This window comes from Phasianus colchicus, chromosome 8 (genome assembly GCF_987193195.1).
Source record: "Phasianus colchicus chromosome 8, bPhaCol1.hap1.1, whole genome shotgun sequence".
Classification (NCBI taxonomy): Eukaryota; Metazoa; Chordata; class Aves; order Galliformes; family Phasianidae; genus Phasianus; species Phasianus colchicus.
Window position 1 is genome coordinate 5,702,969 of NC_143443.1, and position 14,246 is coordinate 5,717,214.

General features: G+C 41.3%; 2 protein-coding genes and 1 long non-coding RNA gene across 6 annotated transcripts in view; 2 read left to right on the forward strand and 1 right to left on the reverse strand.

Annotated features, from left to right (window-relative positions):
* The first annotated feature begins 10 nt into the window (after nucleotides 1-10).
* LOC149916993 (uncharacterized) lies at nucleotides 11-10,557 on the forward strand. Of its 2 annotated transcripts, XM_090144766.1 has the most exons (3): nucleotides 11-2,225; nucleotides 2,589-2,729; nucleotides 10,346-10,557. In XM_090144766.1, the coding sequence occupies exons 1-3, from the start codon at nucleotides 2,022-2,024 to the stop codon at nucleotides 10,394-10,396; spliced, it is 396 nt and encodes a 131-aa protein (XP_090000892.1). In that variant the 5' UTR covers nucleotides 11-2,021; the 3' UTR covers nucleotides 10,397-10,557. The 2 variants fall into 2 exon arrangements, 1 of the variants encoding a protein (XP_090000892.1); XR_016468636.1 differs by lacking the exon at nucleotides 2,589-2,729 and having other exon boundaries at nucleotides 63-2,225.
* LOC116234719 (uncharacterized) lies at nucleotides 2,193-11,730 on the reverse strand. 3 transcript variants are annotated; one of them, XR_004168179.2, is made up of 6 exons: nucleotides 11,697-11,730; nucleotides 10,990-11,104; nucleotides 10,565-10,626; nucleotides 9,723-9,825; nucleotides 8,335-8,642; nucleotides 2,193-5,375 (listed from the first exon to the last, which is right to left on the reverse strand). It is a non-coding gene; the product is annotated as an uncharacterized LOC116234719 (long non-coding RNA). The 3 variants fall into 3 exon arrangements; XR_004168178.2 differs by having other exon boundaries at nucleotides 10,990-11,107; nucleotides 11,697-11,726; XR_016468637.1 differs by lacking the exon at nucleotides 2,193-5,375 and adding an exon at nucleotides 5,384-5,846 and having other exon boundaries at nucleotides 10,990-11,107; nucleotides 11,697-11,726.
* A 2,227-nt stretch (nucleotides 11,731-13,957) lies between these two features.
* Nucleotides 13,958-14,246, forward strand: part of LOC116234795 (cadherin-related family member 1) — a 33,409-nt gene continuing 33,120 nt past the window's right edge. The window contains exon 1 of the mRNA XM_031602572.2: nucleotides 13,958-14,092. Within this exon, the coding sequence (XP_031458432.2) occupies nucleotides 14,032-14,092 (61 nt within the window). The 5' untranslated portion in view covers nucleotides 13,958-14,031. The remainder of the gene's footprint in view (nucleotides 14,093-14,246) is intronic.

Below are 14,246 nucleotides of genomic sequence, written 5' to 3' on the forward strand. Positions count from 1 at the left end.
CATCCCGGGGCGGCCCCGCCCCGGGATGCCGACGAGGCGCACCTGTGCCCGGCCGGCCGCGGCGCCGACGCACCTGAAAGTCGTTGACTCGTTAGCGCGGCCGGGGCTCGTTCGGACGGGCCCGGGACCCTGCTGGTTAGACGTGGACGCTAGATCTGAATTAGGGACTGAAATTGCACTTCAGTACGGTTTGTTACACGCTTCCCCTTCGCAACTCTTTGAGGGATTCATTAATATTTGTGCCCGATTCAAACGGATCGCTTCGTGTCTCATGCGACACCCTTCCAAAGAACGTCTCTAGCCTTAATCGTTTTCCGAGGCCCCCGCCGCGCACTTTCTATCTCCGCGCGGCTTTCCCTTGGCCCTCGTCCAAAGAAAAGAAAAAAAAAAAGAAAAAAAAAAAAGTTACGCGTGTAAAAAGTTTGCACCTGACAGAGAAAATGTAACTGAAGGCGGCAGTGGAAATATGGAAGCAGCCATGTGACGAACGCCCACGCGGCTTAATGATGCGCGTGAGAAAACTGACGACCGGTGAAATTCGTAGCGAAGCTTTCCGAACGGTTCTGCGCGGTGTTGCTCGGGATTACGTTCGCGTATTAAACGTGTAGGAGCGCTTTCGGAGACATTTCAGTTATCTCCAGTTAAGGACACGGGCACTCCGTAAAGACTTCAGTGATGAAATTGACTTCACATAGCAGTTTCGTTCTTGATTTAAAATCCTGACTGTTGGACGGCATTCATTTCCATTTCTTATGATTGTAGAACTGTGAATGTTTTTATCGCGTGCGGTTATGGATATATTTTCACTGCCTTCGGTGGCCTCACATGGGAAAAAAGGGGATCCGAGCATGTGGAGTGAGGCGAGAGATCCTGCCCTGGGTACGCGATACGTTGCGACGTTCTCCGGGAGAAGAAGCTATCCGGTTAACGTAGTTGTAAACTACGCCGATCGGTTACTAGCGCGTACAACTCCTTGGCTTGTAAATGTATAATTTACATGTAATTCAATCAAATGATATACAGCTGTTTCTATAGTAACGGATGCGCTTCAATGAAGGATATAGCAAAGTCGTTTCATTTATTTCTTGAAATTAAATGGCCTTACAAAACGTGGGATAATGTAATGACATTACAAAGTTACAGACAATTACCAAAAGCGTGGCGTTTGTGAAAAAAAAACAACGCATACGCACGTGAAACATAAAGCACAGATGAACAGATGACAAAGATGACTCCGGAAAATATTTCGTTTATGTGAAACTCCGACCGGTTCGGAGGGAAAATAGAGATGAAAATGAACCCGATATAAATATGGCGTTTTGTGGGAAGACGAGAAAAAATTACGTTTTGAATGCTGTTCAGAGCAGCAGCTGTGGAGCAATTTAGATAGCGTGAGAACCAAGGAGGCCTCCAGAGGAAGAACGACGTCTCACGGCTCCGATTGGGTACGCGCCCGCATGAACGGTTAAGGAGTGTTTGTAGAAGCTCTGTTGCCATGTAAAGGTGAATGGGAAAGTTGTAGGGGCGGATGGGAAAACTAGAAAAAGAAAACTTGAGAAGGAGAACTTGTAATCAATGATTTGGATCGTTCACATCTGAGTGCGTGCATCAGACACCGCGCTGTTTTGAATAGAGCTTCTCGACTCCCCCCTTCGTCTCCCCTTGAAATTCGACGCGTGATGTACCTCGATAGTTTTGTTTGTTTCTATGGGGGACATTTATGGGATGGGGACTGGAGTTTTGAATAAGAGAATATGCAGCGATAGGCGCGCGTATCAGATGGGCTTTAATCACCTTTCTCGACATAGCCTGGCGTACCGGAAAGACTGAAATCTAAAGGAATAAATCTGAGGCGTTCTTTCTCATTTTTTGTTCCGATGCTTCGCAAGTGTCTCTCTGGATTTTCATCATCATACTCTTATTTTAAGAACTTAAACGTTGATTTTTTAATTTTGGTGTGAAACAAACAAACAAAAAAGCATAAGACCGGACTACACTTTTCTAGCATTGACAATCTAGCCATGAAACGTTTGTTCCAGTGGGCGTTCTTCAACGAGGACGTGTCACTGTCATGCAGTTCCCCCGGTCGAAGCCGCCTCGTACTTCGGCGGTCACGCAAGCGGAAGACCCGGATTCTCCTCACTGCCAAATTAATATTCCCTATTGAAACGCCGCGGGAAAACCGCACAAAGGATTTCAGAGCCGTGACGTTCCGAAAACTGACGGTAGGTTGAAGTATGGGAAGGATTTGAGAGGTTAAGCTGTACACGTTGACATATGGAAGCCAATTTTTATGCAGAAGTTGTCAAAACCCGATCGCTTTTCCTAATTATGGATGTGATGTTACATTGTATCTGCGAAGAACTGTTCCGCCTCCACATAATCTCAATGGGCAAAAAGTTAGACGGTCTTCTTTTCTGCCCTTTGCTCTTTTCTGCTTTGAGAGAAATGAGGCTGCGCTTGCTAGAAACGAGGAGTGAAGCTTCAGTAGCAGTATTCTTTGTTCTCGTTGTTAGGTCTAGACAGACAACTACATCTAAAACCACATTTAGCTTGTGAGGTATAATTTTTCTTTTATACTCTCTCAGCACAATGCTTTTGTGACGCTCCGAGAGTCACTGACGTACGTTTATCAGGAAACAAAAGGGAATGGAAAAAGACAAGGAACTCCACTGCTCGGGACTGTCGTGCACCGGTTTAGTGCCTCAAAACAGTTTTGCGTTTACTCTGTAAGTACACGGTCCGGAATCCATAAGATGCAATTTTTCTGGCTCTCGCGGAAGCTCAAGAATCCCTTTATTCTCTTCGACCGCGTGCCCGTGCAGCCTTCTGCATTACTAAGCTGACCAGATCGTCCCTAGCAAGTCCAACACAGAACAATTACCGTAGCGCACGCGCCATTTCCCACACTCATCTCTGTGAGACGCGGTTTCCTTAGTATAAAAATGCTTTAAATAGGAAAGACAGTGGAAGTTCAGTCTTTCAAACGCGTCAACAAATTTGTCTTTTTATTGTTTCTTTTTTTTTAGTCGCTCAGGTAAACGAGATGCACGGGCAGTTCAACCAAAGAAGTTACCATTTATTCCTCTCCTTAACTTCTGGCGTATGTTTTCAAATCCATCCTCAAGAATACGTAGCACCCTGGAGAACTATTATCTGTTTTCTCCAACATTTTACTAACGAGGGTGGGCGCTCGTAACAATTTAATCAAGTTTTGAATAGCCAAGCGAGTGGTAACATTTAGAAATGTAGATAAATAACAGACCCATCGTCCTTTCGTAGCACGTAAGCTATTAGTTTAATTTTGAGCTCGCGATTTTACATTTAGTACGTTCAAAACAGCTGCACGATTTTACAATACCGCCCAATGGATTTACGTAAGTCAGAACGAACGTCTGTTCATAACGCAGCCTTCCCAGGTCGTTCTCCGGTAGCACCGATACTTGTCTTACGCTGAAATCCTGTAGGTTTCAGCTGGTCAATGAGATGAGTTTGACTCAACGTCACTGACAGATTAGAATCTTCCGCTTTGAATAACTATTCCATTTTATGCTTTTCTTTGTGTCCAAGGTTTGCTTTCAGTTGACTCTGGCGCTAAGTTCAGGGAATCTCAATCCGCTACCCCTCGTGCAAGAGTCACATACAGAAGATCAGGAAAAAGGAAATTGCCCCAGGTTTTCAGAACGTGAACCTCTGAAAGCAGGCCTTGAAGTTCCCTTTTTTCTTTTAAACCGAATCTGCTAGTAAATTTAATATATTCTTAAAACTGAACTAATTGAAAGCGTAACGCAAAACTACCGTATGCACAAGTAGTGAAGCAATGGTTTTCTCAATTGTGATTATGCCAAGTAGAAGCGTGTCCAGCGTCTTAGAAGCATTATTTGACCACCACGCTCAGCAGGATGCAAACATTTATTTTCCTCAAAATCCCTATCCTCTCGCTAGTTTACACTGTTTAGGATACCGCAGCCATTGGCATTCTTGCCAGTATTTTAGTAACCGAGTTACTGTTACGGATCAGTGCTTCTTGCTAGTATGTCACAAGCAGCAATCCACTTGTATATTTTCAACAGTTACTTGTTTAGCAATAACAGTTACACGAGAAACAAATTTGTTGCTCACAAAGATAGAGAAGCCAATACACGCTTGTTCCTAACTTGAGGATTAGGTTTAGAAACGCAGTCGGATTAAGGCCTGTGCACCAAACGCTGCAAAGTAGGCATTATTTCACTCCAGTCAAATAAGTTGCAGCAGCTTAGTACCGTTACATATGCGTAGAAACAACACTAGTGATGTCCGAGAGGTGATTTTACTTAGTTTTCAAAGCATTACAAACTCACAGTTTGCTGCAATTACAATAACTACAATAATACACGATAACTTCAGTACATAACCTTAAAGGAATCGCTTCAAAGAACATCCAAGTAGAAAAATACCACTTGCTTTACATAAGAGCAGGCAAGCTACGGCCAAACCCATTTCCAATCACTCCACCTCTGTTCCTGAGGAAAGAATTAGTCAGAAATAGGACAAAACATTTTGAAAACTGGAAACGCTTCCTACCTCCGGCTCCTCAGTATTCCTAGGGGCCGTTTCCACAAAATGCTCTCCTTGGGCTTTTTTTTTTTTTTTTTTAAATTTTTATTTTAAAACTCTGTCACACATACCGTATAGCCCATTTCGCAGGCATTAGCCAGCTGTTTACCCTCTTTACCCTCCACTGCTTTCCCAATATGTCTCCCATGAAAATCAATTGTAGGAGCTGGCCTACTCATTCGGAACCTTCAGACTGAACTACGTGATTCCATTGGCCTTAGGGGAACCATACCGGAAAAGGAATGGTGTAATTAGCATGTAATATAATCATAGTATTTACTGTATTTAACAGCATTATAGCACATGCTATTTCCACAGGCAGTTTCTTCTACAGAACTATTCAAGTAGAAGTGTTCTCAATCATTATGTTAATAAAACAAACTTACAGTGAAAAATGTTCATACTACCAGGAGAACAAAACCAGAACAAAGCAAGACACAGCGCTTGCTGTTTCTCCAAACAAACAGAAAACCTTCAGTGTATAAAGAGTAGACAATTCCCAGAAACATAATTCATCAGGAGTTAGAAACAAAAAATAAATTGCGGTTTCACAGACAGAGGTGTTACGGTACAAGAGACTTAGAACATACTGTAGAAAGCATCACTCAGGTCCGGCTGCTTTTCAAACTTGCAGTCGGTATGTGAAGTTCTCAGAACTGAAGCAAGAGAGGCCCGTAGCAAAACAGGAGCTTAAGCATTGCTGGTCTTCAGCAATGGCACTGAACTTGAAACTCGGAGAATCTTAGAAGCGTTTCTCATTCCAAGGTTATCTTGAAGTGCTGAAAAAGGCAGGGAAAGAATAAGCTGCAGGCACTGGCAGACAAACAGATAAAACTAACGATACAGCAAGATAACAAATAAATTCTATAGTTAGTACCCTCATTGACTAAGCCCAGTAAAGATGTGCAATAGGGTTGCTTGACACATTTCTTACAGGCTAATTGTGAATGATGTTCCAAAAAAAAAAAAAAACACAAAAGAAACGTACATCATAAATGAGACCAACTACACAGCTCATAGCTAACCTTATCAAAACAGTGTGTGTCTATATAGAAATAGAACAGCTTGCCTACTCTGCCAGGAACATTCCATGAGAACTTGAAACATCATTACACAGAGGAGGGTAACAAAGATGCTCAGAGAGCTGAAGCACCTTTCCTGTGAAGAAAGGTTGAAGCTGGGCTCACGCAGCTCAGAAAAGAGAACGCTCAAGGAAGATCTCATTGTGGCCTTCCAGGATTTGAAGGGAGCTTAAAAAAATAAAATAAAATAAAAAACAGGAGAGGGCAACATACTTGCCCCCCCGCCCCCCTCCCCCCAGAGGGATGGTGACGGAACAAGGGGAAAAAGGCTTTAAAATCAAAATAGGTTTATGTTAAATACTAGGAGGAAAATCTTGACTCAGGGGACAGTGGTGAAACACTGCAACAGGTTGCCCAGAGAAGCCGCAGATGCCCCAGCCCTGGAGACATTCAAGGCAAAACATAAAAGAAAATCAGTGCTGTGTTAAGCGCTTTGCTGTTTTCACAGGTGAAACAGTCATGTTTTGAACCTTTATTTAAAGCCCTAGCAGACTCAAACATAATTAAAAGAAAAACGTGCTTCTAACCCCAGTAGGTATTACCCCTTTCCAAAGGGATAAATCCGCATCTCAGATTCCGTTTGTCACGGGACGTTATGAGCATGAGGCCAAACATTACACATGCAAAAATATTTATCAGACAGGTAGATTTCTTTTCAAAAAAAAATAACGGCTCAGAAGCGCTCACAGCGCTGAAGTGTTGAAATACATCTCAGAGTAAAATGGATATGTGGATAGAGTAGCCAGCAGGATGTAGCCTACTTATGACACAGCTGAGTATTTTAACCAAGTGATATCCTACACAGTGTAGCCTGTGTAAAGTTTTCTCTGTTTATCAGAATCCTGATAGGAATTAGGCACATATAGGTACTCTGAAAATCTGAAAAGGATCAAGTTCAAGCTTCTCTCAGATTACTGATTAAGTACTGAAATAAATAAAAGAAAAAAACAACAGCAGTTTGTCTCATCTTCCCCTCATCTGTGCAAACCAACAAAACAGACAGAGGAAGTTCAGGAAAGACAAGCACGGTGTAAAACACGGCCCATTTAAGTCAAATCAGAATGAAAGACAGCTAAAGAACATCAAGCCACCTCAGCTAAGTCCTGGAAGCAGCAGATTATGAACTGCGCATTCCACGAACCCGTACGAAAGCCTAACGAAGGGCAACATCCACGGTTCAGATAGACTCTCAAAAGCTTAGAATCATAGAACTGAACTACCAGGCAGCAGTGTGGAACGCACACCTTGAATAAATACTGTATGAGAATTCCGATTTTCTGAAGCCGCTAACGCTTCACTTAGTTTTGAAGGGGCCAACTGCGTTATTCAGAGGACTCGATCTATTCCCCTTAATACTTCTAATCCAATAGTTGCACTGGATGTCCAATATGAAGCAATCAGAAGCAGGAATGAATGAAGCGAGGCCTCTGAATAATTTGATTCGTCTCTTACTTACAGAATATCATTCACCAGAATGAAACCCTTTGTCATAAAAAGCAGTAAATTGGAGTGCTTTGTTTTGATTTTTTCCTTTGGATTATATTTTCCAAAGCCTATTACAGCGCTGTGTGCTTGCGGCCTGAAAAGCCACACAGCTGGCTCGAGTCCAGCTTCCCAACCACCAGTATCCCGAAGTCCTTTTGGGCAGGGCTGCGCGCAATCCTTCCATCCCCCATCTTGTATCCATAGTGGAATTGCTGAACCTGGGGGACCCAGGTGCAGGATCCTGCAATTGGATTTGTTGAGGTTCTACAGGGCCCGCTGCTTGAGTTTGTCTAGGTCTCTCTGGATTACATACGGTCCCTCGAACACGTTCACATTAGACAGCACGGTGCCATCTGCAAACTTGAAGATACGATTGATCCCACAGTTGATGATGCTAATGAACACGTTAAAGAGGATTAGTCCCAGTACTGACCACTGAGGGACACCACTCACCATTGAGCTGCTTCCAGACATCGATTCATTTTCCTCATTCAACAAGTGATCCAGCTGTCAAATCCCTAATTTAAGGATTTGAAGAGAAGGATGCTGCGGCAGACCATGTAAAAAGCCTTACCAAAATCCAGATAGTAGACATCAGCAGCTCTTCCCTGGTCTATTTACTCCATCATAGAAAAAAAGGCCAGTAGATTGTTCAGACAGTGAACCATGCTAGTTGTCTCATATCACGTAACTCTCTTCCACGTGCCCTAGCACAGCTTACCGCAGAATCTGTTCCAAACTCTCCTCCAGCACAAAGGAGAGGCTGACAGATCGCTGACAAGAGGATCACAACTTTGGCAGAACATATTGAAGCAGTATGAGGTTTCATCAGCAATAGAACTAACAGTGCCTGAGAGATAAACAGATTTTAGTGTTCAAAAAATAGTGAAGTACTGAAGGAAGTTAACATTTCTGCACACCTTTCAGAGGTGCTAAGAGATAAACCCCCCCTGCGTGTGACAGGGGGGTTGGAGATTTGTGATCCTTGAGGTCCCTTCCAACCCTGGCAATTCTGTAATTCTGCGATTCTGTGAAACAAATCTGATAGAAAAAAAAAAGTCATATTTGCATATATTAACTATACTGCAGCATCTTAGCTTGTGACATTTGCTTAAGACAGCACATGACAAAAAAACATATAACTGCACGTAAACACTGAAAAGAGCATCACCTGAGCATTTAAAAAAAATGGTGACGTAGTTCCAACTGGTAGTGATTTCCAGCTACTCAGAATACATGGTCACACAGCACTGCTCCACGCTTGCAGGAATGCTGCAAAAAGCAGTGACTCCAAATGTATTTCAGAGACATTACTTCAGTTACACTCTCCTCCTCAGAAAGAAGCACAGCACGTGCTTGAAAAGGCCATCCCATTTTGAGCACCGTAAGAAGCACTTTGTACGACGAGGCTATAACAAGGCAGAAGATTCGCAAGCAGTTCCACACAATCAAGGACAAAAGTAAAGGACAACTTTCAACCTGGATGACAAAAAAGCCAACAAAAAAAATGAATAAAAAACATACCGTGAACCCACTACCAGAAGACCTATTTACATAGCTAGTTATGAACTGAAAGACCTTACTTGTTTTTTTTTTTCTTTTTTTTTTTTTTTTAAAAAACACCTTTCCATCACTTTAACACATTACTCCCAACTTTAATACGTGAAAGGTGATTCTATTATGTGTTATTATCACGAGCTGTGTGTGACATGGAAGTCTTGTAGGATATATTCTCCCTTTCCCAAAGTTCTCTCTAAATATTAGCCAAGAGATTCTCCTTCCGAGAGAAGATCAGAATATATGACATCAGGGGATCAATAATGAGAAAATTACAGTATTTTAAGAACCCAGAGTCACCATAATTCATTACTGTCCTGTATGTCTTTGGGAGTTTTATTTTATTATTATTTTTTTTTTAAGACACATTTAGGTTTGTTTGGTTTCTTTCTTTATTTATTTTTTTAAACCACACCAAAGCTATGCAAAGTGCATCTTAACTATAATTATCATAAAGGTTACTTTCACACGGAAAGGACATTTTATTCTAGGGCAAGCTCTTAGTGAAGAGCTAAGAAAAGATTAACATACCTTGTACCTTTCCATATACACTGCACAAGGGGATACAATACATTTAATTTAAAAAAACAGTTTTTGCCTGGAAGGCAAGTAATACTTCAGTGCATTCTTATTCTGAAACACTTTCACGATACGGTGCTAGTGAAGTTAACAACTGCTATATTATATACAGATTTTGTTCGGTTTTTCAACATGCGTCATTACACTGTCACTTTCACACGTTAGCTTTGTAGAGGTTGTACTGAAATTTGAAGTGCACCTAAGTGAGGATCGAGAAGAAAAATAAGTGCCAGAAACGTCAGCAGATGTTTATAGAGTTATCCTAACGACTTAAACGAAAGAGATAACTTTCCATTGAATGAGAAAAAATGACGTAGAAGCATTAGAAAACCTCTCTGCTTTCACAAATATGTTCCATGCTAATTCATAAACATTTTGGCCCCGTAATTCTTCAATTTTAAAAGACACGTGACAAACACTTACTGGTTTGTTGAATGAGGTGAATATTTGACATGCTCATGACATCTGTATCTGTACTGTGTACATAACGCTTCGATGCTGTGAAGAACTGCAGTCCCTGCCGCATCTGCAAACAAGGTAATGGACAACACACGATGAGATAAAATTTAATCGTAATGCATTCTAACACAAATACAATGTCCTCCTTTCTCTAGACACTACACTTTATCTTTGCACCAAGTACAGGAAAACAGTCAAGTTCAATGTTTCTCAAAATTGAACGGAAAATTAAAAAACACTAGCAACTCCAGAAGTCTTTTTCCTTCCCTTCTTCCCTGGAGTGGGAAGTTAAAGGAGCGGTTACTTTTCCATTAAAGTGACAATATAAAGCTATTTGTCTCTAAGCTTCTAGTAGTTTAGAGGTGCTGGAAATGAGAGAAAGCATTCCACCAATACTGCTTTTCTGGAACCATCTGATTCATTGTTTTTGTATCATTTTAACCTTATGTTGTCATTTGAGTACATTTAACCGTGACATAAACGAGGTCATCTTGTTACCATTGAAAAGCCAAATAGTTTGAGCTCAGAGAGGAAGATTTCTGGAGGAATCTAAAAGTCCGGAGAGTAATTTTGTCCCTCTCTTACAGACAGCCAGTCATGCAGAAGGAGCAGCAGAAGGAGCACGTGTGGGGCATTAACACAATTTCTCAGAGAAAACGCAAGTTTCTACGGACTGGTTTGCGCACAGTTTGTCTTCAGCAAGACTTCACAAACAAGACTTAAGATTCACAGAGGAACAAGCTAACTGAGCCAAACTGTACTGTCTTTGCTCCGTTGGTTGAAATTGCACTAGTACAAGTACATACCCTTTCACGTGCAGAGATATTTTGACAGAAGATCTTCAGCTGACCTTAGTCTCCTCTAACCTCTGCTCCGCCACGTGAAGAAGAGTTCAGGAAATTCAGTAGACAATAGAAGGAGGATTTGTTAGTTATAGAGATAAACTCGTATAAATGCACACCTTGCCCTCTACACAAAGAATTAACAATAACAAATAAGAGCTATTCTCGAGGCAGGGTGTTAAAGAACATTTGAAAACAAGAAAAAGAGACCTGTTAAAGTGCATTTACCTATAGGTATTCATATTATGACCATTACTAATTTCAGTCAGCAGCACAAATAGGACAACTCCTATTTTCAAAGAGGGCAACACTCTGCAATATACAGAGAAGCACATGCAAAGATAATACATTTGCTTTTTAAGTCCTAAGTAACAAGGTTGTTATAATACTTAGTCTGTAGAAAAGAGGGAGGACAGGAGACTGCTAACGCAGTTTCTGCTGTAAAGCATCCAGACGATGTCCCTTTATTGCAGGCAGCTTTTCGAGATCTGTTTGCATCCGTTTCTGCTAGAGAGTGAAAAACGTGTGTTTAAATGCATTAGAAAGAGGCAGACAACATCCTCTGGTGCTTCTGTAGCACACGCAGTAAATCAATCCACTTTTTTCCTCGCATAGCACACTAAATATTAAAAAGTTATCCAAATAAAGATTCAAGCTCTGACTCCGCAAACCAGAAAGAAGTTAATTCTTGACAGGAAAACAGAATCTTTGAGCGCTTACTTCTTTATTTTCTCTCTGAAGGACATTGGTTTTAACAAAGCATTTACCCATATGGTATTTTTTATGAGTTACTCAAAGCTTTTTGTGTAAGAGAAGTTTAACATAAAAGCAATTTGCCTCAACAGTTCACATCAGCCTAGTACAAACTGAAGTTAAATACGCTTCAATACTTATTCAACCTTAATGTTGCCTTTCAGCTGAAAATAAAGCAGGCTATACTCATCTAAAACTTAACTTCACTTAAAATCCACATCCAAACTTAAAGCACAATAGAAAACATAAGCAAAGACAAAAAATGCAAAGCCTTAAACTGCAACAAGAGAAGACCCGTTCAAACACAACAGCTAGAGACAGAAAAACAAAAGAATCCGCTTACCCTCAGAATACCACATGAACACAGGGATCCTCAGCAAGATACTTTCACCTCCGCTTTCAACCTTTAAATGAGGGAAGGGGTGGATCCTGGCTCCAGTCCTTCTCGACACTCAGGTGTATTGCGTGCACCTGAGCTGTGCTGGGTTGGCCCTGCCCTCCCGCCAGGTGCTCAATCACTGCTTCGGGCCGTGAATTAGCATTTCCTCTACGCTATTTAATTCCTGTTTTAAACAAGAATGTGGCATAAGCAACATTTAATGCTTGACTTCTTGTTGTATTTGCCTTGATTCTCCTTGACGTTAAAGTTTTCCTGTCTTTAACCCATAGTAATTGCAAATAGAAATTAAGTGCGGTTTTGGTGGGCCTGAAATTATTTTTATTCATTGTTTTATCTATCAATATAACCTTGCAATACTGCGTTTGCATTGATATGGGTTTTGCAGACTTCTCCACTATATTCTCAACTATATCAAACTTTGTACTATGTCAAATTTTGTACTGGAAAAACATAAAGAGCTACATGTACTCTTTAGAAGTCTTCATGTCGGTAAGTTTTAGGAAGGGCAAGACAGCTATGAAATCTATCGGTTTTAATGTTCTGAAGTTCTCCAAGAGACCGACGCTATCTTCTCAACAGAAAAGCTGCTTGAATTCCAGTGGATTTGTGTTAGGATGACAGCATATGAAAGATATGAGGACAATCATTCTTGCTCGTTTTCAACCTTCCATATGTATCAGTATAATTTCAGGAGAACCCTCCAAATTCATACTACTGATGTGGGGAAACACACTGAATGAGAAAGTTCAGTTAAAAAGCGAGCAGTGTTCCCGTTACTGAGAAGAAGGGAAAAATTGCTCAAAAAAACCATAATCGCATTTTAAGGTACTGTCTCTGCCAACTCAGACAGCCCTTGGTATAGGCTGCATTACGAGATTAAAAAGTACTCTTACCATCTACTCATTTCTCAGCTTGTCTCAGCTTCTGAGTGGCTGCTCCCAAGCAATTAAATGCAACAGCCACGTCAATTATGCTGCAAGTGGTGGGGGGGGGAAAAAAAGGAAAAAAAAGCTTGAAAATTCGGGCCTGAATTTCCAGGACTCCTGATACCCTCCACAAAATTAATTTATGCAAATAAATAGAACACAGGCAGTAAACAGCATTGACAGGAACTCATCTTTACGCTTTTATTCTTGTAAAAGACTTTTCTTTTACTTCAAGCGTATGCTGCTATTTGTTTTTCTCACCACAACCCGGTATTCAAAACCACGAAATAAAGAGCCCATTTCCTTTCAAAACAGGCTAGTGGGATAGTAAAACAGCTTTGCTCCGGTTACTTTTCCACTGAAAATGACAAAACAAAGTAAAGGTCTCAAATATTATACGCTCGATACCAACACAGAGACACCGTAGTTCAGCCAGGTTATCTGGTAGCTGCAGAAACCTTCACGAAGCGGAAGAATAAATTATTTGCCTCGGGTCACGTCCGAACAGCTAACCTTCGTAAGCATCCCTGACAGGAGGCATCGCCACCAAGGGAGTTCCTTCCAGCAGCCAACAACGTTGTCATCAGCTTCTCACACCGGCTGCTTTTTGCTCTATAATTAACTGGATGATAAATATAGTTTAAATTAACACGGATAGGTTTTATGTGCGGAGAACCGAAGCAAGAAAGAAAAGCTACTTTTGAAGGTTTTCCACGTTTTCAGTGTGTTGGTTAGAAATTGCTTGCTTGAATGTAAGGTGTTTCCAGAAATGCGTGCATTTAAGCATTTAATAATGGTGCCAACTCGCAGATTTGGATTTCTGTATTTTTAGTGTGCAATTTTATGTATTTTCTGCCGTCATAAATGCGGTTGTTTCCTTTAAGCCAGTAACAACGGTATTTATTCTTTGCTGCTTATGTTAGACTTTCTTCCTTTACGGCTTATTGTAATTTCCAAACCTGAAACAAAAAGAAACCTCTCCCGGCTCTTAGAAGCAGATGGCTGGCTTAGGGAATTAGACGCATCAGAAAGAAAGCGACCTTTTCTCTGACTTTCACATTTGGACAGCGCAGCCGAACCTGTGAGAGGTGCACTGCTTCCTTCAAATCTTGCCTGAGAAACGAGTCCCGCGGCTCCCTGCAAAGTAATTGGTCTAATTAGGTGGTAGGAAGGAGCTTCTTTAAATTCCTCAGAAATTAAGACGTGTCATCCGCTTAACATCTTAGCATCTGTTACTGCCTCTTGCACATTTTTCCACCGCATCGGCCTGAAGGACGCTTTCCTGGACCTTTCAGAGAAAAACAAATTAAAATCTTTGAAACGGAGAAGAAATTGTCCCCTTCTGCAGTGGGATGAAGCATGTAAGGCATTTCGTCCCCTCCTTATTTCTCAGTTTGGTGCACGTCTGCCTCGGTGAGTACGATGATCCCTTTGAGAAAGAATATAGGAGGGTACGGCATAACCTTAAATCCCGTGGTAATCCTTACTGATGTGGTAATGTCGTCCTGAAATATTTTCCCTGCCGACTGCTGACCCCCGTGCAATTATTCCCCGCTGTGCTTACATA

Coding starts and splice junctions, on each gene's coding strand:
- LOC149916993 (XM_090144766.1), top strand. CDS start 2,022: ATGAAACGTTTGTTCCAGTGGGCGTTCTTCAACGAGGACGTGTCACTG. Junction 2,226..2,588: donor TGACGTTCCGAAAACTGACG/GTAGGTTGAAGT, acceptor ATACTCTCTCAG/CACAATGCTTTTGTGACGCT. Junction 2,730..10,345: donor AACAGTTTTGCGTTTACTCT/GTAAGTACACGG, acceptor CCTCTCTTACAG/ACAGCCAGTCATGCAGAAGG.